We start from the raw sequence: 26,650 nt of genomic DNA, 5'->3' as shown, positions 1-26,650 counted from the left end.
TAGATTCTTCTTAAAGGAAAATAAATTTGTATGCCCAAATATCAGTGTTGTAAATCTCTAGATTTACACAGCATATCAAAATAGCCCTTGTACCTTACAGACTGAAAGTTCAAATTTATTATCAAGGTGTGCATACCATATACAACCTTGAGATTTATATTCTTGAAGAACGCATAAGACAAAGAAACTCAAGAGAATTCATGAAGAATCATATACAACAAAGATTCCCACACGTCACAGCTGCAGTTTCTAAGTAATTCTCAAATACAATGCTCCTTTCATGACACCACCTTAGAAACCATATTGTTGTTCTCCACCCTATTCCAATGAAGTTGTCAAATTACTTAAGTGCATGTTGATAGAGGGGGGAAATAACTGATTTCTCATTAACTTCTCATTATATCAAAACATGACAGGTATCTTTGTATCTTGGCAAAATGCCTTACAATGGAAAAAATATAAATTAAATACCTTGAGCTCATCAAGAGTCAGGGGAAGAGGTGTCTATACTGGCCATTACCAAGGAGTAATTACCGTGGAATCAAAAGGTCTGAAGCTCAATAAATTATCTGAACCAGACAGAGTACACCTCAAGTTCTGAAAGACGTAGCTGAACATATTGTTTGAGAAGGGAGGGAGTCAAAAGGCAGGAAATTGCAGGCTGGTTAGCCTGACCTCAATGGTTGGCAAAATTTTTAGAGTCCATTATTGAAGGTGAAATTTCAGAGTACTTGGAAATACAGGATAAAATAGGATGAAATCAGTGCTGTTTCATTAAGGGGAGATGTTGCCTGATAAATCATTACAATTCTTTGAGAAGATAACAAGTAGGATAGAAAATGTAAAGTCAGTGGATGTTTCTCAGAAGGCCTTTGACAAGGTGCAGCCATATGAGGCTATTAAACAAAACTGAAACCCAAAGTATTGAGAGGCAAGGTACTGGCATGGATATAAGATTGCCTGACTTGCAGAAGTCAAGACAATAGGAGATAAACAGGTCCTTTTCAACATGGCTGCTACAGGTTAGTAGAGTTCTGCAGCTGCCCACATTGGGGCTGCAAGTTTCACTTTTTACATCCAGTTAAAGGAACTGATGGCATTATGGTCTAATTTGCAAATAATATCATGAAGGGACAGGTATTGTTATAGAAGCAGTGAGTCTGCGAATGGACTTGGACAGGGTGAGAGAGTGAACAAAGAAGTGTAAGATGTGATACAATGCAAGGAAGAAGCATGAGATTATGCACTTTAGTCAGAAATGCAGACTATTTTCTAAATGGGAAGAGAGTTCAGAAATCAGAAGTGCAAAGGGACTTTGTAGTCCTAGTTCAGCATTCCCTTAAGGTTAACTTGAAGGTTGAGTCAGTCGCGAAAAAGGTATATGCAATGTTGGCATTCACTTTGAGAGGAATAGAACATAAAAACAAGGATGTACTGCCGAAGCTTTAAGGCATTGGGCAGGCCACATTTAGAATATTGTGAGCAATTTTGGACTCCATATCTAGGGAAAGATGTGCTGCCCTTGGAAAGGGTCCAAAGGAGGTTTAGAAGAATGATCCCAGGAATGAGAGGCTTGAAGCATGAATTGTGTTTGATGTCTCTGGGTCTGCACTGAGTTCAGAAGGACAAGGGAAGATCTCACTGAAACCTACCAAATACTGAAATGAATGGGTACAGTAGACATAGAGAGGTTATTTCAATAGCAGTAGGGTTTAAGGCATGGGTCAGAACTGAAGAGGAATTTCTTCAGTGAATTTGTTGCCATAGAGGGCATGAAGGCTGTTGTTGAGTACAGTTAAGCAGGGACTGATAGGTTCTGATTGAAAGGGAAAATCAAAGGGAAAAAGTGACAGAAATCTGTTGAAAGAAATAAATCAGCCATGACTGAATGACAAAGATGACTTGACGAGTCAAATGGCATAATACTGCTCCTACATCTCATGGTCTAATTTATTTATACATATTAATGTTGCCAACTAAATATCAGAAATATTCCTGACTGAAAATAACAGATTATGACATTATATAGATGGAGGAGGGGAGGTGGAAACAGAGAATTAAATGTTCGTCAGTTAGCTTGACTTTTCTTTGGCAGAGAAATATATTCAGTTAATGAGCCCAAAAGCACAAACCATAAAAAACGTTCCACCAAATGAACATGGAAAATAAACTGCAGATAAGGAATAAGAAATTTTCTTGCCTCGAATATTTCCACACAGTAAATGTGGATCAGCATAGTTCCCTTGACCAATTTAGTGAACAAGTTATGAAGTCAAAACCAAATATGTATCACGTATCAGCAGATTTTGCTATTAAATCTAAAAGTCTGCAAAACACTCTTCCAATGCGGCTATTTGGAACACACAAACTATTGTTTAAAACTAAGCTGGCATGTGATTACAAAGAGAATTATTATAAATCATGAGCTTAGGAAAGCCAATAGAAAACATTATATTCTGAAGTATAGTTGTAGCCAAACTCAGTTTCATTAGAAATGCAGAAGTCAAAAGGAACCTCTTCATGAAGTCTTTTAATTGCTTTCATCACAACTGAGATGCACAAAGAAAATATTTGGAACTTGATAACTAAGTATTTGGTAAACAGAAATAAAGAAGCAGTTACTTGCCAAGTGATAGCTCAGGCAGCATAAACAAAAAACTATTGGATGCTTTGATTACAAAAACCTTTTGTCTGAAATCTATATTGCCTTTAGTTCTATTGCTCTGCAAGCAAAAGAAATAAAAAGTTTGACGTTCCAGTATTTTTGAGTGAACAACAACTTCATTGTTAACATGCATTTTAAGACACAGATGTCAACATGAAACAGTCTACAAGATTTATTAAATGAGGGTTTTGCAGGCTATGCAGTACTAAGAACTGAACTACCATGGATTATCCCCTGGACTGCCAATGTACCAGAGATTTATTCGTTGTTAACATAGTCAAGAACCAGTATTTCAACTTTTGAACACAACATTATTTCCATTGTGAAACAATATAACTATTGAACACAAGACCATGTTAAACAGTGTATCCTGTTCAATTTAAACTTCTGAAATATGAAGATAATGTGATCCATACCAAATGAACGACTTGTACCTACAGCCACCAATAAAGTGAATGTCAAACAGTACAGCATAGATATAGGCCCTTTGGCCCATGATATCTGTTCCGACAATATTATCAATTTAAGCTCATTCCTGCATATGGTCTTTGTCTCTCCATCCCCGGCAGGTTCATGTGCCTATTTAAATACTACTTATATTTTGCTATCATGTCTGCTTCCACCACTTATCCTGGCAGTGTGCTCCATGCACCTACCACATTCTCTCTGTAAAAGATTTGCCTCATAAATCTCCTTTAAATGTACCCCCTCTCACCTTAACTCTATGCCATCTACTATGTGAGATATCCACATGAGGGTAATGTCTCTACCTACCCTTTCTATGCCCTCAATATTTTATACACTACTATTAAGTTGCTTCTTAGTCTCTGACATTCCAGGAAATCATCCAAGAATGTCCAACCACATCTTATAGCTCATACTCTAATCCAACAGCATCCTGGTTAAACTCGCCTGCACCCTCTCCGTGACCTCCACATCTTTTCCTCATGTGATGACCAGAACTGCACACAATACCATAGATGTGGCCTAAACAAAGTTTTACAGAGCTACAGGATGACTTGCCAACTTCTATAATCATCCTGAATGATGAAGGCAAATATACTGTCCACCTTCTCTGTCAAGGTAGAAGAGAAGAGAATAATTTACCAGGAAATAAGTGAGAGAATAAGCTTTCTCTGAAAGCTGACATGGACTTGATATTCAATATTAATTTTTGCTAAATCAAAAAATAAGAAATATTAAAATATGTTTACAAAGTTTAAAATGAGGGAACTGCGTTTGACCACGATAGTGAGAAATACTTTTCGTAGTGTTTATTATTTTTAATACTAAATAATGTCTTACGATACTTTTTCTTCCTCCCAATACAATGTCACATTTACAATGATCACAGTGCTACCTTGTATGTAATTTTGCTTTTTAAATAATTAAAGGTTTTTTGATAATAGATCATCTAGTTTTACTTGAATTCATATATGAAAAATACTGAAATACCGAAATGTCTTATCTTCTTTTATAAAAACATAGATGGGCATCACCTAATATGATCTAAAGTATATACAGCATACACTTACCAATACCTACATTAGCTCATATTCTTAGTTTTAAATACATTTACATTTATAAAGAAATCAATTTATTAACAATTTATTGCAGGCTTCAAATTTGATTCTGGTAAATCCACTGTATTTTCTAGGTAAATTAACGACAACATGTCTAAGTATATAAAATAGTTTCAGGAACTAGATATTTGCTGCTCTAAGTTACAAGCTGCTATAAAAGAAGAACATTGAGACAATGGATAAGTGGTTAGAATTACAAATAGACACCTTTGGCATTTCTTTAGAAGAGCTTCTGAGAAAGGGGATTCAGCAAAAGAAACATCAATTGCTAAAAATAAAAAGAGAAAATGCTGGAAATACTCTAGCAGTCAGACAGCATTTGTGAAGGAAGAGAGACACGGCCAATGTTTCAGGTCACTGAATTTTCATCAGTCACTGAAGAGTATTCCCAGGAATTTCATTTCCGATTTCTGGCTGCTGCAGGTTTTAGTCAAATTTTGATTAATATTCCGATACTATTTGTTAAATTTGAAGTTTGTTGTACATATAATCTAATACAAATTCTATTCAAATTGACAGAAGTTACTCAGGATTTTGAGGGATAAAATGGTTGCACATGAAATGAGCAGTAAATAAGCTGAATCACTCCATCTGGTAACCTCTGTTATAATGAGGATAGCTGCTTATAAAAATAATTTTAAACCCCACTGTGTCCTTGCATAGTTTTTTCTTCCTTAGCTTAATGGTATGAAGACATATTGATCCCCACCTGAACAAATGCTTTGTTTGTAATCATATTTTCCCTGCATGGTTTAGTCCCAGCTTGTATTGAACATGAGGCCATTTATCCACAAGCCTTAGTAGAAAAAGCATTTTCAGATGAACATAAAATATAAATTCAACACTGCCAGCAGGAAGTAACAATTTCATTGAGAACAGAAATTGTAAGGGAAGTAAACAAATAAGACATTTTAATGATTGATTGGTTGTTTAATAATTTTACATGGTTTAGCTCACAAATACAAATAACAAAGAACTCTTCAATTGGGATTTTAACAGCATGTATGTAGACTTTTAAAAATTCAAGAATAGTTTTCTAACTTATGTTTACCTGGAGTTTGGTAGTTTAATCGTCTCATTTCCACAGGATCTGAAGAGTGTGCCAACAGTGGGTCTTTTCCACCAGGAACGTCATCTTTTGCAGATGGAGAACTTGCTCGTTTCCTGAACCAACCAAATGCTATTATTATCTAAAACTGCAGAGATTTCCAGAAACTACTGTTACCCCTAAAATTGTAATCTACTGGCAGACTTTGTTGCTCTGCCTTTGTCAACTAAGGTACTGTACATGAATAAATTACTTTGTAAAATTCCTTTTAAGTAATTTCTGGCCTGATCGCATGCATTCCATCTATGTCTGAAGACACAAAGACCTTTTACAAGGCTGCAATATATGTAAAAAGTGCTGATTTCATTTGTGACCATTAGACATTTTGATGAAACATTTTGACATGGGAGTTCCACTTCAACCATTTTCTTTCAATCATTCAGTAGCAGATATGGACCTTCAACAGTTACTAATAAAGTTACCTTTGCATTTAATTTAATTATGTAAACTGAACCAGCGATATTTGCAGACTTTACTGCCTTTTGATACAAAGATTAATGTTTAACTAACTTGTTTAAGAAACTTGTTTTTGCTATCTTTTGGTATTTGTCAGGTTTCTCATAGTACAAAATAGAACATATAAGGTGACTTTTTGGACTTTCTGGAAAATGCTAAATAGTTGCAGGGATTAAGTCAGTGGCTACAATGCAATCCAGTGTCTGCGCTGGACAAATATAAGTTTAATAGAATTTACAGTTGTTTTTCATGTTTGTTCACAGCTTATTAAACGATAAGCAGAATTTATGGATATTACAGATAAAATAAGTTTTATTTTACAACTTAAATTAATATATTTTATTACTGATGTAGGGGTAAAGCCGTTTGTAGTTTAAACACAAAGATTTTCTAAAACTCAGGAAAAGGGGAAAGGTGAAGATGGTGTGAAGATGTTAGTGTAACATTCGCAATGATTTTTACAGTATAGCATTTACAACTACAAAAATAAAAGGATTTCATAATTTTTTTTTACAAAAGTTTACCATTTTCTTGCAAAACATGCTGCCAGAGAATAAACATTAGCATTCTGCTGATACCAATTCCCCATACCAAACTTGCCATGCTCAGCAGAGAAACACAATTACCTTCAAGCCATCTTCAAAGAAAGATATAAAAACTTCAATGATAGTTGACCTACATTGCAAGAGGTTAAAGGGCAAATTTTCTGCTGGTCTTCTTTGGCAGGTATGTGAGAACGTATGTGAATATTGCAACCAATTTCATTTTAAGGCAACATTTTACTAGAAAGAGTCTTACCTTTCCTGTTTACTGTGTCCACAAGATGGCAATAAACGGAAAAAATATCAGTAAGTGATTACTCCTTATTTTACCTATAATATTCCTTCTGTCTTCCTCAGTCAGATGGACTCTCATGAAAGGGCCAGAATACATGCCCAGCTCCCAGAGGTGCTGCCACATTCTCAGTTCTAACTCTCTTGGTTATTCTGTTATTCTCACTTTAGCATTTCTTTGCACTACTATAGATTATATGATTGGCTTAACACCATTCAGCTGTTTAGTGCTTATCACTAAATTTATTGAAGTGTTTATTAATACCATGTACACTGTTTCCTCTGTGAACTTCATGGAATCGAGCAATTTCATTGCACCCTAATAATAAACTAATCTGAATCTGAACTTATTTGCCACGGGACATTACAGATATTGCAAAAATTAAAAAAAAATAGCTACAAACAAAAGAAAATCTGCAGATGCTGGAAATCAAAGCAACGCACACAAAATGCTGGAGGAACCCAGCAGGCCAGGCAGCCAAATATGGAAAAGAGTAAACAGTTGATGTTTCGGGCTGAAATTTCTGCATCAGAATAGAACTTCATCAGGTTCTGATGAAGGGTCTCAGCCCAAATCATCGACTGTTTACTCTTTTCCATAGATGCTGCCTGGCCTGCTGAGTTCCTCCAGCATTTAGTGTGTGTCAAAAACACTACAGCTTGCAGTTACATTCCCATGGCATCAAGTTTGAATCAAATCCTAACAATCAATACTGAAATAGCCATTCAGATAATTCAGAACTATCTTGGTAACTCAATTTTCAAACCGACCACCCTTTGCACTTCTTTGTTTCACTTCTTGTCCCGTTAACTAGATAAACCATATTTCATAAACATTGTGGCCTTCAAAAGGCTTCATTTCAAAGATCGATAAATAAAGACACGTGTGCATATAAGCAAGCCTAAGAACCAGAGAGATAATCATGTCTTCTGAGAAAGATTGTGAAGAATCAAAGAATCACATTTGTAAATTAAGAGAGAAATATTTCTAGCAGTTTCCAAGTTGGTGCTTTCACTTAATGTACAGTTTGATCTTATTTTCAAGTTACTGTCCATAAGAAATTGTACTATGAAGTTAAATAGCCTCAGCATCCACCCTGAAGCCACAAGTAATTGTGATATTATCTCACCTTTTGAACAGAAGAATGGCAATGACAATGATGATGATTAACACAACGGCAAGCACTGGTCCCATCACCCACAACATCTCAGGATCATCTGGAGTATTTGAAGGCTTCACCTCCACTAGAATTCTATCAGAGTAGGGACTGGCAGCGTACATCTGCCCAGCAAAAGAAAAAGATATTACTGCATTAATTCATGACTTGCCTATTAAAGCTGTTGGTTACTTATTCTCAGCTTCAAGAGTGAAAGGTGTACTAATAATTAAACTGAAATAAATGAGAAAAAAGTAACAGTATGTTTTTTTTATACATATATATTTTTAATCGCCCATTTTCAAGAGTAAATATTTTATAGCAGAGTACGAGTTCACAAGCTATTAAATTATTTCTGAAAATTCGATATACTGAATGCAAGTACACTCAGACTCTGCATTACATTGATTTGTTACAGATTAGTTATTCAATTCTTTATTGAAATTTTAAAAAATGACTAAAATTCATTCTCAACAACACTTAAGAGCAGTTGCCATTACAATAATCAATCAGCCAATGAGAGCACTTCAAATAGGCTATGAGCCACTCACAGCCAATCACATATTAGTTCATGATCTGCCTCCATGGCAAATGTAAACATTCTTGCTCCCTTGCCAATTTATTCCATTTTATTCACCCATAAAAAGTGGTAGAGGCAGGTTTGATATTGTCATTTAAAATTGGATAGGTATATGGACAGGAAAGGAATGGAGGGTTATGGGCTGAGTGCAGGTAGGTGAGAGCAGGCGTTTGGCACGGACTAGAAGGGCCGAGGTGGCCTGTTTCCGTGCTGTAATTGTTATAGGGTTATATAATGTCTGGAAAACTCTATCAACTTCCAGTGACATGGTGATCAGAAGCTGGTGAATGTCAAGTTGATGTTAGAGCTTCTTTGAAATTTGCAATGTTCATTCTGTTACGAACCCCGTAACTGGGACACTTACCAGCAAAGATAGAGAGGTCTACTGAAGTCTGATGGTACTATTTTTAACAGTATTTATTAGTAAAAATACACAAAAATAATATCAATGCAAACATATAGATAATATGCATTGTCAATACTAAATCTAAAAGTGCGGGTATAATAATAATCAAGAAATAGCTCTATTGTTGTCTAGGGGATAAATGTATTGTACGATGGAAATATAAAAGTCACTCAGTTCATTCAGGCTGCAGCCTTTAGTTGGAGTCAAGAGAGAGATTTTTAGAAACTTGCCAGCTTTTCCTTTTTTATGATTTCGATCCTTCGAGAGTTCCGTTGGTGTGGCCGGTCACTTGTGGCCTCTCCTTTAGCTAAGCTATTCTTCCGTGGTGAGGCCCCAATCCCAGGCAAAGGGAAAGGACGCACACAAGCCCCCCCCCACCGGCTGTCGTTATTAAACGCTGTCACGGGGTTTCTAGCGTTTCTCCTGGTGCGTCCAAAGGGGTTGTTCCCCAGACCCTCTTTTATCCTTAACTCACAGGATCTCAGATGTCAATCAGGTTGGGATGATGCAATCCCTGAACCAGCCCACTCTGGTCATCCCTTGAGGGGCTTCAATGAATAGTACAGTACTCAATACACAATTCTGTCTCCAAGAGACAATAGCCGTTATCAGTGGTTCCGTTTCACTGAGGTCAGGACACATTCCAAACCCTGTGTATTCTGGACATCTCTCTCATTTCCTGGGTCCCAGACCTGAATTAATAGCGATCTTGCGATTCTCAAAAAGGAGGGGGGGGCGACTCTGTACCCTTCAACCCCTCAGCGTTGCTGCACATTCGTAACAATTGATAATGATCTTGACTGGGAGCAAAGAACTTAAGGCAAAGAAAGGAGTTCGACATTGAGAAGTGCATCATGAGAGAAAACGTAAGAAAAGGCAGCCAAGTCTTGTGCCTACTTGAAGAAGCCAAAGTTAGAGAAAGACCTCCTCTGAGATGTGACCACGACCAGTTGACCTGCTGCAATGTGTTGCTGCTCCACTGGCTACTTGCGTGTTTGTTATTCCATGAATTACTGTGTGTACTTAAAATAGTATATCATACATCTTGGGCTTCTTTTTTAAATCAGGCACACATGTCCACTTACGTCATGTTATAATGACCCCGCATAGTGCTGATTTACATAGTGCTCCATCTCCAAGGAATGCATCCTCAACATGAAGCAGGGTCTGTCTTGTGTGTACATGGAAGGAGAAAAAGTCCTAACATAATTTCCCCAAGAGATCAGTGGGTGAAAGTCAACTCGAGGAGTCTGACAGATCATTGGCCTGAAAAGGCAATGTAGCCTCAATAGTAACTACACTAATGGATAGGTAATGTGCAGTGAAGTGAAAGGGTTCATAAAGTAGTATAGCAATTGGACATGATAATTGTTGACAAGGATAAGCAATCAGTCTGCTTAATTATTAAGGACATAGCTTGAAAGGTATTGTTCTTTGAAAGCATGTATTGTAAAGACCTTAAAAGCTACCAAGGGCAAAATCTTGCCAGGCTCTCCTGTGCTGATGTAGACCTACCAACCTCAAATTTAGATATATTAATATATTTCTCCCTGATTTACCTGCAAACTGTTAGAGGCTCTGAATAAATTGCAACCCATTCTGTTTCTCTTCTCTCCATACTACAGAACTTGATCCAGGCATTGTATAATCTTAGTTAACATTAGGATTCAAATCACAACTCTTTCTTAATTACGAAGAAAACAGAAATTCATGTATTAGACATACTCGAAAAGGCAAAATAACTCATTGGCAATACTAAAGTAATAACAATATTTCCCTTGATAACAGTCGCTACATCTAACGTGCAATCTCGGTAAATAATAGGTGATTTTGCCTAGATTCAACATCTCATGATAATCAACAAATTCTCACACTACCAAATTACTTCAATGTTTGTAGGAATTTCAAAACTCATCAACTGATTTAGCATTTCCCTTGTATATAAACCTCAAGAGCCTGGTATATCCATTTTTCTTGTCATTACTTCACACTACATAACTAATTGCCTATGCAAGATAGTCTCTCCTGAAATATGACTGCATTAAACTGTAATTTAAAACAGGAGGAATGTTTTTTTCTTGCTGTCAGATAAATTCATTGTCCATTTTTTCCCTCAGTGCTGTGTGACCCTACATTGAAAGCATTCTGAGCAGATGAATAATGAATAGTTTGACCAGTCCTAATGACCCATTACAGGAAAATGGTCTTAGAGCTGAATGTCGATCAGTAAGAAATTTTGTGGAAAATTACTACCCAGATGTCTACATAAATGCTTTGTGTGGGTACTTATCAGGCATTTTCAACTGCAACAGGTATAACTTTGTAACTGTTAATATAAATCAAAATACTATCATCTTATTGTAATAGCTGCATAAGTGATTACTCAACATCTTTGCTACATGTTTTAGTAAAGCTGATACTGTTTGCTGAGAACTCAACAATTTCTATTTTTCAATATTATAATCATAAGAAAAATATTACAAAATAGTTCAGGCAGTTCTGACCACATACAGAAAATGTGTACACAACCACCTTGTCCAAGAAAAAACAAATAGCTCAATGAAGCATGATCCTGAGAAGTAAAATATTGTACAGAGATTTATCAACATACTGTACATTAGGATGAAATAATCATGAGGCTCAGTACCATTTCCGACAGCTCCCTTCACTATCCCCATCTCTCTGCCTCGATCTCAGGAGACAGTTTATCTATTGATATCTTTTATAAACCCACTGATTCTCACAGCTACCTCTAATGAGATGCCCTCCTTTTCCAAAGAAAGGGACTTTCTTTCCTCCACCATCAATGCTGCCCTCACTTGTACCTCTTCCATTTTGTGCACACCTACCGGTATATCACACACCCGCCACTCCACCAGGGATATATTTCCTCTTGTCCTTACATATCAACCCATCAGCCTCTGAGTCCAGCCCTAACTTCTGCCATCTCGAATAGGATTCCTCCAACTAGTACATCTTTCCTCCCCCACAATTTTCATTTTACACAGGGATCCCTCTGCACTGATCTCCCTCCTGGTACTTATTCTTGCAAGCAGAGCAAGTGCCACACCTGCTCCTACACCTCCCCCATCACTACCATTCAGAGCCCCAAACAGCCCTTCCAAGGGAGCCTGTTGGGGGTTATCTACACTATCTGGTACTCCTGGTGTGTCCTCCTGCATATTGGTAAGACGTGCTGTAGACTGGCAGACCACTTTGCCGAGCACCTACACGCCATCAGCCAGAAAAAGTGGGATTGCCACCCATTTTAATTCTGCTTCCCATTCCGGCATATCAGTCCATGGCCTCTTCTATGCCATGCTGAGGCCACACTCAGGCTGGAGGAGCACCTTATTCCATCTGGGTAGCCTGATGGCGTGAACATCGTTTTCTCAAACTTCTGGTAATATCCCCTCCTCTCCTTCACCATTCCCCATTCCCATTTCGCTCTCTCACCTTATCTCCTTACCTGCCCATCACCTCTCTCTGATATTCCTCGTCCTTCCCTTTCTTCTATGGTCTTCTACTCTCTCCTATCAGATTTCCCCTTATCCAGCCCTTTATCTCTTTCACCAATCAACTTCCCAAGTCTTTACCTACACCCTCTCCCGGTTTCATTTATCACCCACCACCTTGTACTTATTCCTCCCCACCCCCTTGTACTTACTGCCTTGTGTTTCTTCTGCCCCTCCCCCCACCTTCCTACTCTGACTTTTTTTTCCCCCAGTCCCGATGAAGGGTCCCGGCCTGAAATATCAACTGTTTACATTTTTGTGTGGATGCTGCCTGGCCTGCTGTGTTCCTCCAGCATTATTTGTGTGTTTCTCGTGTTCAGTATCATTTGTCCAAGTACTAAACTTGCCTTTGAATTCACCTCTTGTGGCATACCCACAACTCCACTTTTATGCCCGTATCCTTCTCCAACACGCACACTTGAGCTAGTTACAGTCTATATAAAATCACTGTCTAAACTTCACTTTTGCAAATTGAATAATCCAGCTCAGGGATTTCATTTAAGCAGTACAGGGCAATGAAAATATAACAGAAACAAAAGCTATTCTGACCATTAAGTTATTCACTTAAGCTAAGGACTTACTTCACTCTTTAAAATTGTTCTAAGGCTGTGCAAAGATAATGCTCCTTGCAAAGGAGGTGGTGAATATGGGTCTAAATAATTATAGATTGAAGAACTCTTGTAAGGACAGCTAACAGATCAGTTTTTCTATGATTTTAATTAAGATTAAGAGTTGTTGGGAAATAGCTTGTTTACTTTTATTCCAAATAATTTTCGGAAGTCATCACACCGAGTACAAGGTACACATTTGGTCTTAAATAGGTCCATGTTAAGGCAAAGTCCAGATTTTAGGAAATTGAAGATGGATGGCATAATTTATTTTGTAACAGAAACACATTTAAAAGGACACAAAATTTGGAGTGAACTATTTAAGATGACTTTGTTAGGCAGCATTTCAAAATCCCCAAAAAAACCCTAGCAATATTAATATTTGGGGCAGCACTGTAGCATTGCAGTTAGTACAACACTATCATGGCTCGACCTGCCTGAGTTTGGAGTTCAATCCCAGTTTCTTCTGTAAGAAGTTGTACACCTTCCTCGTGGAATGTTTCCTCCACAATCCAACAAAATCCTAACGAATGGGTTAATCGGTCATTGTAACTTGTCCCGTGATTAGGAAAGTGTTAGATTTCGGGTTGCTGGCAGCATGGCGCGAAGGGCCTATTCTGTGCTGTACCTATAAACTTACAATTAAATAAATATACTTACTGCATCTTTTTCTTCAAGAGCTGCCAAAACAAAGCACAGGTAACTGTGGTTGGGAGGGAGTGGCTTGTTGTAAAATCCTCCATAACTCTGCTCATCACCAAGCGTGAATGTATCTGGTAGCTTCTTTAGCTGGGCAGCAATGTATGGCTTCAGCCTCTCAGACTGCCGTCGACGTCGAATGCTGTGTTGCTGGCTTATCCCGTCAAACAGCTAAACATACAAATGCAATTTAGAAATTTTTCGTTTATCCACTATTCTAGTTAGTCACAATCAAAGACTACCCAGATTACATCATTGTATGTTATATAAGTACAGAGCTACTTCCCAGGGCCCTAGAAACAGTGGAATTAATTTTCCAATACTATGGACTCCAGATCAGTTCTTGCACATTGATGTGTGACTAGTTTTGGAATAAATGGGTCTTTTACAAAGTGGCAGACAATAACAGCTGGAGCACCACCAGGGTTCAGTGCTTGGATCACAACTATTTGTATGTATGGTAATGATTTAGATGAAGAATTTAAATGTGTTATCTACAGACTTGCAAGCATCACAAAGCTAGCTGTAATGAGCTGTGAGGAGAATGCAGGGAGGCCCTGGTGTACATAGAATGCGAGCTGCAGTATGATGTAAATAAATATGGTTAATCATTTTGGTAGCAAAAAGAGGAAAGGTACATGTCTTCCTGCTACTGCTGAAGATCTTGTGAGATCTCAACTTCAGTAGTATGTGCAGTTTATTCTCTTTAAATGAGCAATAAAGGGAGTGCAGTGAAAGTTCACAAGACTAATTGTTGGGGCAGCAAAGTTTAGCGTAAGTTCATTATATAAGTACATATATGTCATCATTTACAACCCTGAGATTCATTTTCTTGCAGGCATTCACAGTAAACACAAGAAGCACAATAGAATCAATGAAAGACCACACCCAACAGGACAGACAAACAACCAGTGTGCAAAAGACAACAGACTGCAAAAACAAAAAGTAAGAAAAAAATTGTAATTAGCCAATAAATATTGAGAACATGAGATGAAGAGCCCTTGAAATTGAGTCCATAGGTTGAGGGAACAGTTCAGTGGTGGGGCAAGTGACATTGAGTGAAGTTATCCCCTCTGGTTCAAGAGTCTGATGGCTGAGAGGTAATAACTGTTCCTTAACCTGGTGATGTGGGTCCTGAGGTTTCTGTGCCTTTTGGCTATGTTGCAACCAGCCAACATACTTTCTTCCACACATCTGTCGAAGTCTGTCAAAGCTTTAGATGACATGCTGAATGTTTGTAAACTTCTAAGAAATTAGAGACGCCACCATGTTTTCTTCATAATGGCAATTAAGTGCTGGATCCAGGACAGATCCTCTGAAATGATAACACTTGGAACAAAGCTGCTGACCCTCTCCACCTCTGATGAGGACTGGCTCGTGGATCTCCAGTTTCCTCCTCCTAAAATCAATAACATCTCCTTGGTCTTGCTAACATTGAGTGAGAGGTGGTTGTTGTTGCTGTGGCACCACTCAGGCAGATTTTCAATTGTCCCCCTATATGCTGATTCGTCATCATCTGTGATTCGACAAGTGGCAGTGGTGTCATCAGCAATCTTAAATAAGGCATTGGACCGGTGCTTGTTCCCACAGTCACAAGGCTAAAGTAAGTAGAGCAAGGGACTAAGCACACAGCCTTGCGGTGCACATGTGCTGACAGAGCGACATTTTTGCCAATCAAAACTGACTGGGGTCTGCAAATAAAGAAATCAAGGATCGAGCTACACAAAAAGATACTGAAGCACAAGTTTTAATCAGTTTTGAGGGGATGATAGTATTGAATGCCAAGCTGCAGTCAATTAATAGCATCCTGATGTACTCACCTTCACTATACGGATGTTCCAGGGTTGAGTGAACAGCCAATGTAACAACATCTATGTGGACTTGTTGTGCTAGTAGGCAAACTGGAGCAGGTACAAGTCATTTCTTAGGCAGGATTCGATATGTTTCATCAATGACCTCTCCAGGCACTTCATCATAGTGGATGTAAGTGCTGCTGGACGACAGTCATTGAGACAGGTTATGATGTTCCTCTTTGGAACCTGCTTCAAGTAGGCGGGCTTCTCAAACAGCTAAAGTGAGAGGTTAAGGATATCAGTGAATACTCCAGCCAGCTGATCAGCTCGATCTTTAGTTCTTGGCCAGATACCCTGTCTGGGCTGGATGCTTTCTGTGAGTGTACCATCTTGAAGGATTTTCTCGCATCAGCCTCAGAGACTGAAATCACAGACTGGTGGAGTTCATGATATGCCTCCATGTTTGGACAGTCAAAGCGAGCATAAAAGGCATTGAGCACATCTGGGAGTGAAGCCTTGTTGACACCCATGTCACTTGGTTTCACTTTGTAGGAGGTGATAGCATTCAAGCATTGCCACAGATGATGAAGATCCTTCAATGATTGAAGCTTTGTCTAAAGTTGACACTCCGCACATAAAAAGGCTTTCTGGAGATCATACTTGGATCTCATGGTTCATCCAGAGCTTCTGGTTGGGGAAGACTATATATGATTTTGCGAGGACACACTCGTTGACAACTGTTTTTATTAAGTCCATGACAATTGTGTTGTATTTGTTCATATCCTCTGATGAGTCCTTGAATGTGGCTCAGTCCACCAACTTGAAGCTGTCCTGTAGCTGCTACCACCTCATTTCTAGAACCTTGCTCTTTAGCCTCTCTTGTATGCATATAGGATGAGGACAGCCAGTGACCAAACTTTAGGAGTTACGTGATGAAGAAAGCTGGGGTTTATTGGGTTTTTATTTCACTGGCGCTTAGAATGAGTGGGTACCTCATTAAAGCTTATAAAAATTGGATGGGACCAGCTGAACTAGATGCATTTCTAATGCTGAGGAGGTGTTGAGTCAGGGGTCACATCCCCCAAAGGGGTAAGCTCTTTCGGGCTGAGATGAGTCTTCATAGAAAGTGTTACGAAACTGAAATTTTCTACCACAGAAGGCAATTTAGACTAAACAATTAAATATATTTCAGGAAGAATTAGGCGTTCGTCACATAATTCTTACTGATGAAGAACAACATACAAATGAGCTCCCACAGAGGAAAAACACAGCAAGTTGGAAAGAAAGTCCACTCGTGGACGTGCTTCTATAAGTCTACTATTGTCAAATATTATCTACCATTCTGTCATCTATAGGGAGAAAATACAATGGCACTACATACTGACCATCCAACATTGTAGTTTTCGTAGACAGGGGCCAACTCATGATTTCTATTCGATCCTCAAAGACCATTTTCTTTATACGGCTTTGTCTTCCCACAACATACCATTCTAAAATATTCCATAACTAACCAGAATAGGTGGTTGATGATCAGCACGGAGTTGGTGGGCAAAAGGACTTGTCTCTGTATCATATTGCTGTATGATTCAATCTGATAAGCATGAATCTGTGATCAAAGTCTACCTAACCAGTACAGACCATAAACAGATTTGCAGGCACCAAAGCAACATTCCACAAAATACAAGAAATAAATGAAATACTTTCACTTCTATAAAATTTGGACTGGATCAGAAACTCTGCAAATGGAAGAATTTATCCACAAGCTAATTATGCTGAGCACTTGAGATCTTCTTCCAAACTTTAGCAGGACTGCATTATGTTTACGTATTCTCCATAATGTAGACAAATTTTCCCATTTTTCTCTGTTAATAATACTTTGAAGGTATGAAGTGGTAATGGTTGAGAGAAAGGGAAGTTGAGAGTAAAATGAAGCATTTTTCTATTTATTATAAAGCATATACCTTTGATCTTACTGTAAAAATAAAATAACTGTGCAACTATTAAGTAACAGAATGTCACACAATATGTGAGGTATAGTTAACATGGTTCTGAAAACAAAGTCTTACATCATCAAGATCCATCTCCTCAGGATTTTGCAGTTTCTCTGCAACTGAACGTGCAGTTTTATCTAGAGGTACCACTACAATAAAATACCACCTGAAAGAGAAATTAAATAGTTAAAATCTAAAAAACTGGGAAATAACAAAATCTTAAAATCAAATGCATAAGCTGATTTTTCAATTCACCACTATGAGGCAGGCAGCCCATTTTACCTGTAAGCATAGTGAAGGCCTACATTATCTCAAAGTTTACGACTCTGTTTTGAAAATCGCTTCAAACGACCAGTTTCAATGACATGCAATGCCTCTTGTAATATGTCTTATGATAAGAAATGAGATTGGATGTATAAAATTTACTGGGCAATTTCAAACCATAGTGTATACAAAGTTCAAATCGAGAGAAACATATATCCATAATTAAAATACTTAATAATAATAACACACATTTTTAATACAGAAGTCATATTGGTTCTGCAAGTTACAGTGATACCATATCACAAAGATCAGTGGCGCTAGAGAAGGAGAGATTGATGTTGGTCAGTTAAACTGGCCCATTCATTACATTTCAAACTATATTGCAAGGTTGCTCAGATTCCTTGGAAGACCTGTATGCAGACCATCACACAGGCTATGCCACATGAAAATCTGAATAACTTATTGCTGGCTACCCCAGCACATCCCTAGGTCATGTTGGCTTTGTACACAAAGAGTGCATTTCACTGTATGCTTCAATATACACTTGATAAATAAATGAATCTGAAATCTGAATCTGCAAAGGAAAATAAAATTTTTTGTTTTGCTAATTCTGTGTTGCAGTTATGCTTTTGTGAACTTTATTTTTTTTTCTTAATTCCATGAATTATTTAAGTGACCTATGTTCCTTGGGGTTGTTCCCAACCAACAAAGTGAGTGGAACAGTTGAACCTACACAGGGGCTGACCTGGCTTAAGAATGGTTGACACATTTGTTTATAAATCTTCTAGAAAACTGAACAGAGTTATGCTCTACCACATATTTAAATGCAACTGCAATGATAACCTTCAGGACCAACATTCACCAAAGCTGTCCCTCAAACTATCAACCCCCAAAAAGGAGTTGTGATGACTAATATGAATATGAATAAACAATATTATCATAAACCTAAATATGCAAATGAAGTGGATTCATATCTTACTTGATAATGGCAGTGGTCTGAACCTTGGGCAAGTTGATGGGTAACTTGCCATCCTGGATGTTCTTGGTGTACACAATTGGCTTCGTTTTCAGCAAGTTAGGAGCAGTACGGATCGATACCACCTGCTGTAGTCCACCAGCACTATTCCCACGGTTGGTTAATACAAAAGAGTACTCAGTATCAGGCTGAAGCTTTGTAATAAGTTTTCGCATGGATTGTCCATCCACTTCTACACTTTGGCCATTATACAGGATCTGAGAGAGGAATAACAGAAACAGCTGAAACCTGATATATTACAACATTGCATTTAACTTCTCTCCCGTTTGCTATCAAAGGAATAATCAACATCCAAGCATACTGGAAAAATACATATTACAGATCAAAAGCACATAACCGGAGTTAGTTAGTAGATCAGGCAGTATAAATGGTGATTAACTAAGTGAATAGATCAGGTCAGTGGTTTATTACCAGGACTTAGAAAAGTTAGAGATTCCTATAAATGGTTTAACATGCCTCAGTTGGTATCTTGACTTAAGAAATTGTATGTTCAAGCCCAAGGCACAGCGGTGTTGCTAGTAAAGCTGCTTCCTCACAGCCTACGATCCAGTGTTGATCCTGAACTTCTACAGTATCTGTGTGGAATTTACACATGATCTCTGTGAACCTGTGGTTTTCCCCTCGATACTCCTGCATTCACAAGATGTACAATTTGGTAGGTAACTGGCCATTGCGAAGTGCTCTTTTGTAAGGGTATCTGCTTTCACATCTAAAATGTTGAAATTCTTAAAGAGATTCTTTCTGGCTAGAATTAACTCCTGCCTTTGGAAGGGCCAGGACCTCCTGCAATTCACTAACCTCCACAACAGATCTCTAGCCGTTGCAATCTCAAGGGCTCTCCACTCTACTTTGGAGCATGTAGTCAACAACAGAACACATGGCTATCTGTTTTCTAAACTTGATTACAGCTTGGCATTAATACCATTATCCCCTCAATATTGACACCAACCTTATACACATGGATTTCCATACCTCTCTCTGCAACTGAATCCATAACTTTCTCTTCAGAATTCCACGTCAGCACGGATCAGTAATAACATCTCCTTTCACTAACAATTAACACATAAGGATGCGTGCTTAGCCCACTGCTCTATTCTCTCTACAGTCATGACTGAGCACAGATCAGACACTTTCTATAAAATTGCAGATGACATCAGTGATGTCGGTAAAATCTGAGAAGGTGATAAGGAACCATATACAAGATAGATCGAGTGGTTGAGGAAGGGCAAGTCAGGAGAACACACACCAGTCCCATTGAGGGGTCAGCAGTGAAAAGGGTGAGGAGTAGCATAACAAATAAATGAATAATGAATTGGGAAAATCACAACCAACTGTTTCCAAATCACCTAGTAAACTGACTTCAAAGTTATTCCTTAGATCACAGTAAACACTGTGGGTATTGTGTTTAAATATAGTAGTTAAGTATTGACAATCAATACTATTCTCAATAGCTGGATCAGAATTTCATAAGTTTTTAGGTTTTTTGCCCACTTTCTGAAGAGGAAGGTGAAACAAATGCTTGAAATTCATACCGAAAAATGACACCTATTCATTTTTGGAGAAACCATGAATATTCAAGTACATGTAATAATCAGGGGAGAGACAAGGTGCACGGTACACAAGAAAATAAATTTACTGTAGTTTATAAAGATTGGTAAAAATCTCCCAAAAATTAGAACAATGAATTACATTCCAGACCAGTTCAGTGGATTACAAGAAAATGCAAGATTTAAATGTTCTTTTAATTGGGTGCTGAACATTTCCTGCTAAGATGTAGTTACTCGATATACATCTAATGAAAACCTACACAGGAATGTAAAATGTTGTAAAACCTTATCTCATATAGGGGGAAATGTTCAAAGGCAGAAAGTAGTTGGTATTGCTGTTTCTTTATAAATAGATAACAATAGGTTACACCAGGCTACATCATAACCTGAGGTCTATGGACCCCTTGCTTAATAGCATTGGTCAATGACATAAAAAAGGTTGGGAACCCCTGGGCTACACTTCAATATACATTTCAATTTCTGAATAAAGTATTTTGCTCTGTTATTAGGGTAAGAGTAGGTGATGCATTTTCTTTGAAGTTGGTGGATGGGGCTGAAGTAAATTAATATGCTGTTATGCTGCACTAACCTTGAAAGACACTCCTGGCTTATATGTTTCTGGCACTTCCCAGCTCAGCAACACTGATGTCTTCATTACTGCCTTCACCCGAAAATTCTTGGCAAACACTACAAGAAAATGTCATAAAGGTCATAAATTGGATGTACCTCAACATGGTTCTGCATCAACAGTAACTGAACAAACTAATATCTCACCACTACCTTTGACAGTGCACGATACCAAATTGTATGGATTTTAAATCAGATAATACTGCATAAGGTGACAGTGGACTCATATTGAATATGTACCCAAATTCTGGTTCAAAAGTCATATTTGGCCTTCCAGACTGGTTTATGTGAGGGTGAATCTGAGGGCATGATTGTTGGTAGTGAGGGAGCAATGAAGGAATAGAAATTACACAACCACCTTTTTAAACATATTTATTTAATAGGATATGAGCATCACCAGCCAGATTAGAATTTATGGACCATTCCCAAATTATTTCAAGGAGGCTTTGGTGAGTTACCTATTTGAACCGTGGCAGTTCTGTTGATGTAGATACTCTCACAAAGCTATTGGGTAGAAAGGTTCCAAGGTTAAATAGTATGAGACTTGGAAGGGAATCTATCAGTGGCAGTGATTCCGTTTATCTGACGCTCCCAACTTTCTTGGAGGTTTAGGACGAGTTTGGAAGGTACTTTCAGAGTCTCCATAACATGCTCATGCAGGAGGGAATGAACATGAAAAAGGTTAGTGGGGTGCCAATCAGATGGGCTACTTTGTACATTTCCTAGGTGTTGCTGAAACTGCATAGGTACAAGTGAAAAATGTTCCATGAGCTCTTGACATGTTTCTTGAAAAGTTGAGGAGATCCTCTGGGCTGTCAAATTGAGTCCCTTGTCACTGGAAAACCAGCTATTAATATACCTATGTAGCCACAACATTTATGTGGCTGATCCAGTTGAAGGATCCAGGATTTTGACGGTGGAAGACATTGCAATGGTAATGTTTTTGACTGAAGAGTAGGCATTTATATGCTCTTTTAATGGAATTAGTCATTGCCTTTTGCTTTTAGACTTTTATGACACAGCTATCATTTGCCATTTATCAATCATTACCGAACATTGCTTAGGGCAAGCATAGATAATTTCTTTGCTTATTCCCTCTCCTCCCAGTCAGATTAACTCCCTCTTCCCCTCATCTTACTAACCTCCACATTTAACAGATCCACCACAATTTCCAACAATCTTCAATGAGCTTTCACCACCAGACACGTCTTCTTCCCCCTTCCCTTCACTAATTATGTCTCTCTCCCACCCTGAACTATGTCTTTGGACCTCTTACTTGGTCTATCAACACAAGCTCAAGAAACAGAACCTGGGAGAGTTGCAGTTCTCAGACTTGGCACTGAGTTTCAGGTAATCAATCTCTCTCTCTCTCTCTCTCTCTCTCTCTCTCTCTCTCTGAGATGGCTGCACCTTTCTGGTTCATTTTGTCTCCTTTCCCCCTCTATTTCCCGTTTTTTAAAAATTGCTTCTTTGACAATTTTGGCCTGCATTCTATCAGTCAATCCCATTATTCTTTTCAATCCATCTGCACATCCCCCATGGCCAATACAACTTAAAACATGTTTATTTACCTTTAGTTTTTCAGCTCTGATCAAAGAACCTTGCCTGATTCTTCAACTTTGTTTTTTTTCTTACTGATCTTGCCTGGTTGCTAGATGTGCTCATCATATTTTGTCTTTGTTTTTGGAGTGGACTGTCTGAAGTTTTTTGCTCAGAAATAATAGATTGCCTTTTTCTTTTCTGACTTTCAAGTCCTTCATGTATGGTATTCAATACCTACTGCACTGTGAGGCTTTGTTCTGGCTGCCAGTGTAGTATAACTCCAAACATCAGTGTGAACTGGGAGGAGTGCAGCAGTCAGATGTTGACTACTTTTCTAAAGAAGCAATAAATGTGAAATTTTGGACCTATTACTGACTATTACCACCATTCATTTAAGCCAAGGCCATTACTCAATGTATAATTGTCCTTACCTTGGTCAACTGGCATTGTACGGGACTGAATGCTGGGACTATATGGACCAGGTCCTTTGGAAGTGTGAGCTCTCACTCGAATGTCATAGGTAGTGTCTGGTTTCAGGTTACTCAGTGTTATTTGAGTTTCATTTGTAGTATTGGTGAGGTCCTGCATACTGTTAATATCATGGTACATCACTGTGTAGAGTATCATCTTCCCATTCCTCTGTGGCATAAATGGTGGGTCCCATGAAAGATCAGTGGTGGATGTTGTTAGTCCCACAACATGTAGCTTCTGTGGAAAGCCATTTGGCACACCTTCCTGTGTTATTATTCTCTTCACCATCTCCTCACCAAATCCAGCTTTGTTTTTGGCACACAACCGAAAAGTGTATGTGGTCCCCTTGTACAAGTTCGTAACTGTGTGATGGTCATCATTTTTACTCAAGTCAATTATGATTGGCTCGTCTTCGTCAGCATGGCTGTACTGCAGTCGGAAACCCAGCAGTTCACCCACCATCTCTTGTGGTGGCTGCCACTGAATAAGGGCAGTGTTCATATGAGTGACACTGATAACCATTGCTGGCTTTCCAGGGACTAAAAATTAAAAAAAAAAGCACAATTATAATAAATTTGTGAGTATATTCTTATTTAGCTCACACAAATACCTTTCAAAATCATTAGTCTCACAGGGGCCAAATATTCCTATAACATTGAAAAGTAATGCAAGTAACTCAAACACATTTTCTCAGGGCTTGGGTTTTCTTCCTCTCTTCCAAAAGTCCTTAATGCGCGCACACTCAAAACTCAATCTACAGTTGCTTCTTTCTATATTAGTCTCAATGTATTGAGTAAACAGAATTCATATATTTAAACCAGTAAGTTACTGGTCTAATATTAAACATGCCCATAAAAGCAGGAATCTCACGTTTTGATTACTTTTATCCAACTTTCGCCAACAATCAACTCTCTTCCTCTGTTATAGTCTATTTTAAAAAAGAATTCCTAAAGAGCAGGTGAAAAATTGCACCAATGCAAGGCTCAATTATGTGGTTTGTGGTGTTCATTAGGGTAGATTACAACATTTTGAGAATCTGTGACAATCACCGGCAATCTGAAAAATCGAAACAGTAGCTTATCAATCAACAATATTTTTATCATCTTACTTAGTTAAATGTGCAATACCTTCAGATCTAGATAGCCATTCCATCACCATTACAGATGAGTCCAACTATGTTCATTCCCTTCAATGTTATAGAACTTTGGGAGGACTTAACTTATGGTTTATTCCTGACATTAATCAAACGGGATCTAACTCAGTTTAACAATTAATGCTGTAAAATTCTGAATTAGTAATTTTCATCTACAACTCTGCATGCATAACATATATAATTTGTTTAATCTCTAAATATTTCCATTTAATGCCGATGTTTAAGATTAAGTCTATTTAAAGGTAATCACTAATAACTCATGTCAATACCAAGATGAATAAAAAGTTCTTCCTAGGAATTCTACTTGTCAAAAGAACTACTCTTAGTATAAAAGCACAAGCAGACAAGGGCTACAGTACTTGAGATACTACCTACCAGCCCCCGAAGTAGTAACCAGTTTGGGCTTGCTACGAGCTCCATCCCCTCGAATGGTATATGCCGCTACTGTAATGGAATATGTTGTTTCAGGCATCAGTCCCCCAATGGAAGCTTCCTATTATTAAATGCACCAGAAATATATTTGTTACACAGAAACCAACATAACATATACACTAATAAAGCTCAATCAGGATTTGGCGAGAATCAAAGGACAGAGGCCTCGCTGGCATAGAATCTCAGGTATAAATTTGATTACTGTATAGGCGGCCATCTAGCTGTACCAAGGAGGCTTATCCAGCAACTGGACAAAAGGGAAGAACCATCTGAGGGTGGAGTAAGAAGTTGTTTTTCTTTCAAAAATATATCTCCAGAGCACATAACATCTTAATTTAAATGAACATAAACAAAATATGTATACATATTCTGTTGACTGTTTAAAGAAATTAACAATTAGAAATTTGTCAGGCTTTATACTACACTTCGTAAAAAATCATCACTGTATCAACATTTGTATCGAGGTAATTAAAAAATATTATTTGTGTAAACAATCCAGGTGAATTGATCACATCTGTTAGCTGTTACAGTTATTTCAGAGGTGTCAAACTCAATAATCCACAGAAACATACGAACATATGAATGATATAATGCAATAGAATTATCAAAGAGAATCAACCAAGGAAATAATTTATAGAAATCAAAAAGCAACAGCAAGTGCACTGTAAACCCCAAACATGCATACCAGTATAGACACACTGTCACCTCATCCCAATGCTGCAATCAATTACTTTAGATAATAATACTTTGATTCTTTCAGGTCATCTGGTAAAATTGATCTTTTGTGAGCAAACAGAAAAAAGGATCTCTGTACAGAAGCATATTATGAGTATTTTTTTCATCTGTGTGTAATACAACTGCAACATACTGTTAAATCGGATATGCGTATGCAGATTGTGTACAGATAACACAATTTATCATTTTATTTCCTTGGTTATTTGGGCATTAATAAAATCTGTACTATATCCTTTTCTAAAATTAGTAAGGAAATGCTGCACTTTATGACAAGAAAAATAGCGATTCTGTGTAAACAATTAAGTTTGCCTCTTTCGATGAATTGTGTCATTGCCTTGAAATAAGAGTTGTCTCAATTTCAGGACAATCTCGTGAGCTTTAATAACTGGGAATGGAAATTAATAATGTAAATATGTAAAGATGTATTTCTCTTTTCCTGCTGGTTGATCTGATGTCTACCGGAACCCAGATTCCCAAATGAGTGAATCAATAAACATTCAAACTGACACTCCAATGCCTCGATCAGTAAGTGAGAGTTTGCTGCCAACCTTAAACTAAATATGAATGGAGCTTTACAGGCAAAAGGGAAGGGAATAATATTAAGAGACATGAAATAAAACATGATAACAAAGCCTTCAAAGGGTCACAATTTGGGAGGGAACCATGGCATATCATTGAAGAGGGGGCAGGTGAACGCCCCACAGAAAACATCTGGCCCAGACAGGGTACCAGGCCACTAGAGACCTGTGATCAACTGGCAGAAATATTCACCGATACCTTTAACCTCTCACTTCGGCAGTCTGAGGTATCAAGCAGGCATCAATTATATTGGTACTGAAGAAGAAGGTGGTAGGTAACCTGCCTCAATGACTATATATCACATTTACATCCACAAAGTTCTTTGAGAAGTGATGAAACATATCAATTCCTGCTTGAGAAGTGACTTGGATCCACTCCAAATTTCCTACCCATTCTACAGGTCAACAGCGGATACTATTTCATTGGCTCTTCACACAACCCTGGAATATCGGGAGAGCAAAGATGCAAACAATGACTACATCTCTGCATTCAATACTCAAAGAATCAATAAGCTTCAAGAACATGACCTCAATACCTCCTTGTGCAACTAGATCCTCGATTTCCTCACTTACAGACGCTAGTCAGTTCAGGTTTGCAATGACATCTCCTCCTCAAACTCCATCAGCACATGTGCATCACAAGGCTGTGTGCTTAGCATTCTGCTTTACTTGCTTTATCTTTATAACTGTGAGGCTAAACACAGCTCCAAAGCCATATTTAAGTTTGCTGACAACACCACAGTCTGCATATAATAGGGAGATTGAAAATCTGGCTGTGTGAATCCACAACAACCACCTCCCACTCAGAGTCAGAAAAACCAAGGGGATGATTGCGGAGTTCAGCAGAAGGAAGCCGGAGGTCCATGAGCCA

The 26,650-nt window shown here is 38.1% G+C and overlaps 1 protein-coding gene across 4 annotated transcripts in view; it reads right to left on the bottom strand.

The window, feature by feature from the left end:
- Positions 1-26,650, bottom strand: part of LOC132401802 (receptor-type tyrosine-protein phosphatase F-like) — a 362,488-nt gene that overhangs the window by 87,289 nt on the left and 248,549 nt on the right. For all 4 annotated transcript variants that reach the window (XM_059984024.1, XM_059984023.1, XM_059984025.1 and 1 more), the window contains 8 exons: positions 24,410-24,527; positions 22,842-23,420; positions 20,831-20,928; positions 18,638-18,891; positions 17,470-17,560; positions 13,572-13,781; positions 7,776-7,927; positions 5,300-5,412 (listed from right to left, as the gene is read on the bottom strand). In XM_059984024.1, the coding sequence (XP_059840007.1) occupies positions 5,300-5,412; positions 7,776-7,927; positions 13,572-13,781; positions 17,470-17,560; positions 18,638-18,891; positions 20,831-20,928; positions 22,842-23,420; positions 24,410-24,527 (1,615 nt within the window). The remainder of the gene's footprint in view (positions 1-5,299; positions 5,413-7,775; positions 7,928-13,571; positions 13,782-17,469; positions 17,561-18,637; positions 18,892-20,830; positions 20,929-22,841; positions 23,421-24,409; positions 24,528-26,650) is intronic.

Source organism: Hypanus sabinus, chromosome 11 (genome assembly GCF_030144855.1).
Source record: "Hypanus sabinus isolate sHypSab1 chromosome 11, sHypSab1.hap1, whole genome shotgun sequence".
NCBI classification, from domain to species: domain Eukaryota; kingdom Metazoa; phylum Chordata; class Chondrichthyes; order Myliobatiformes; family Dasyatidae; genus Hypanus; species Hypanus sabinus.
Note: the sequence above shows the minus strand (reverse complement) of the source record. Positions and strands in the feature narration are given on the sequence as shown.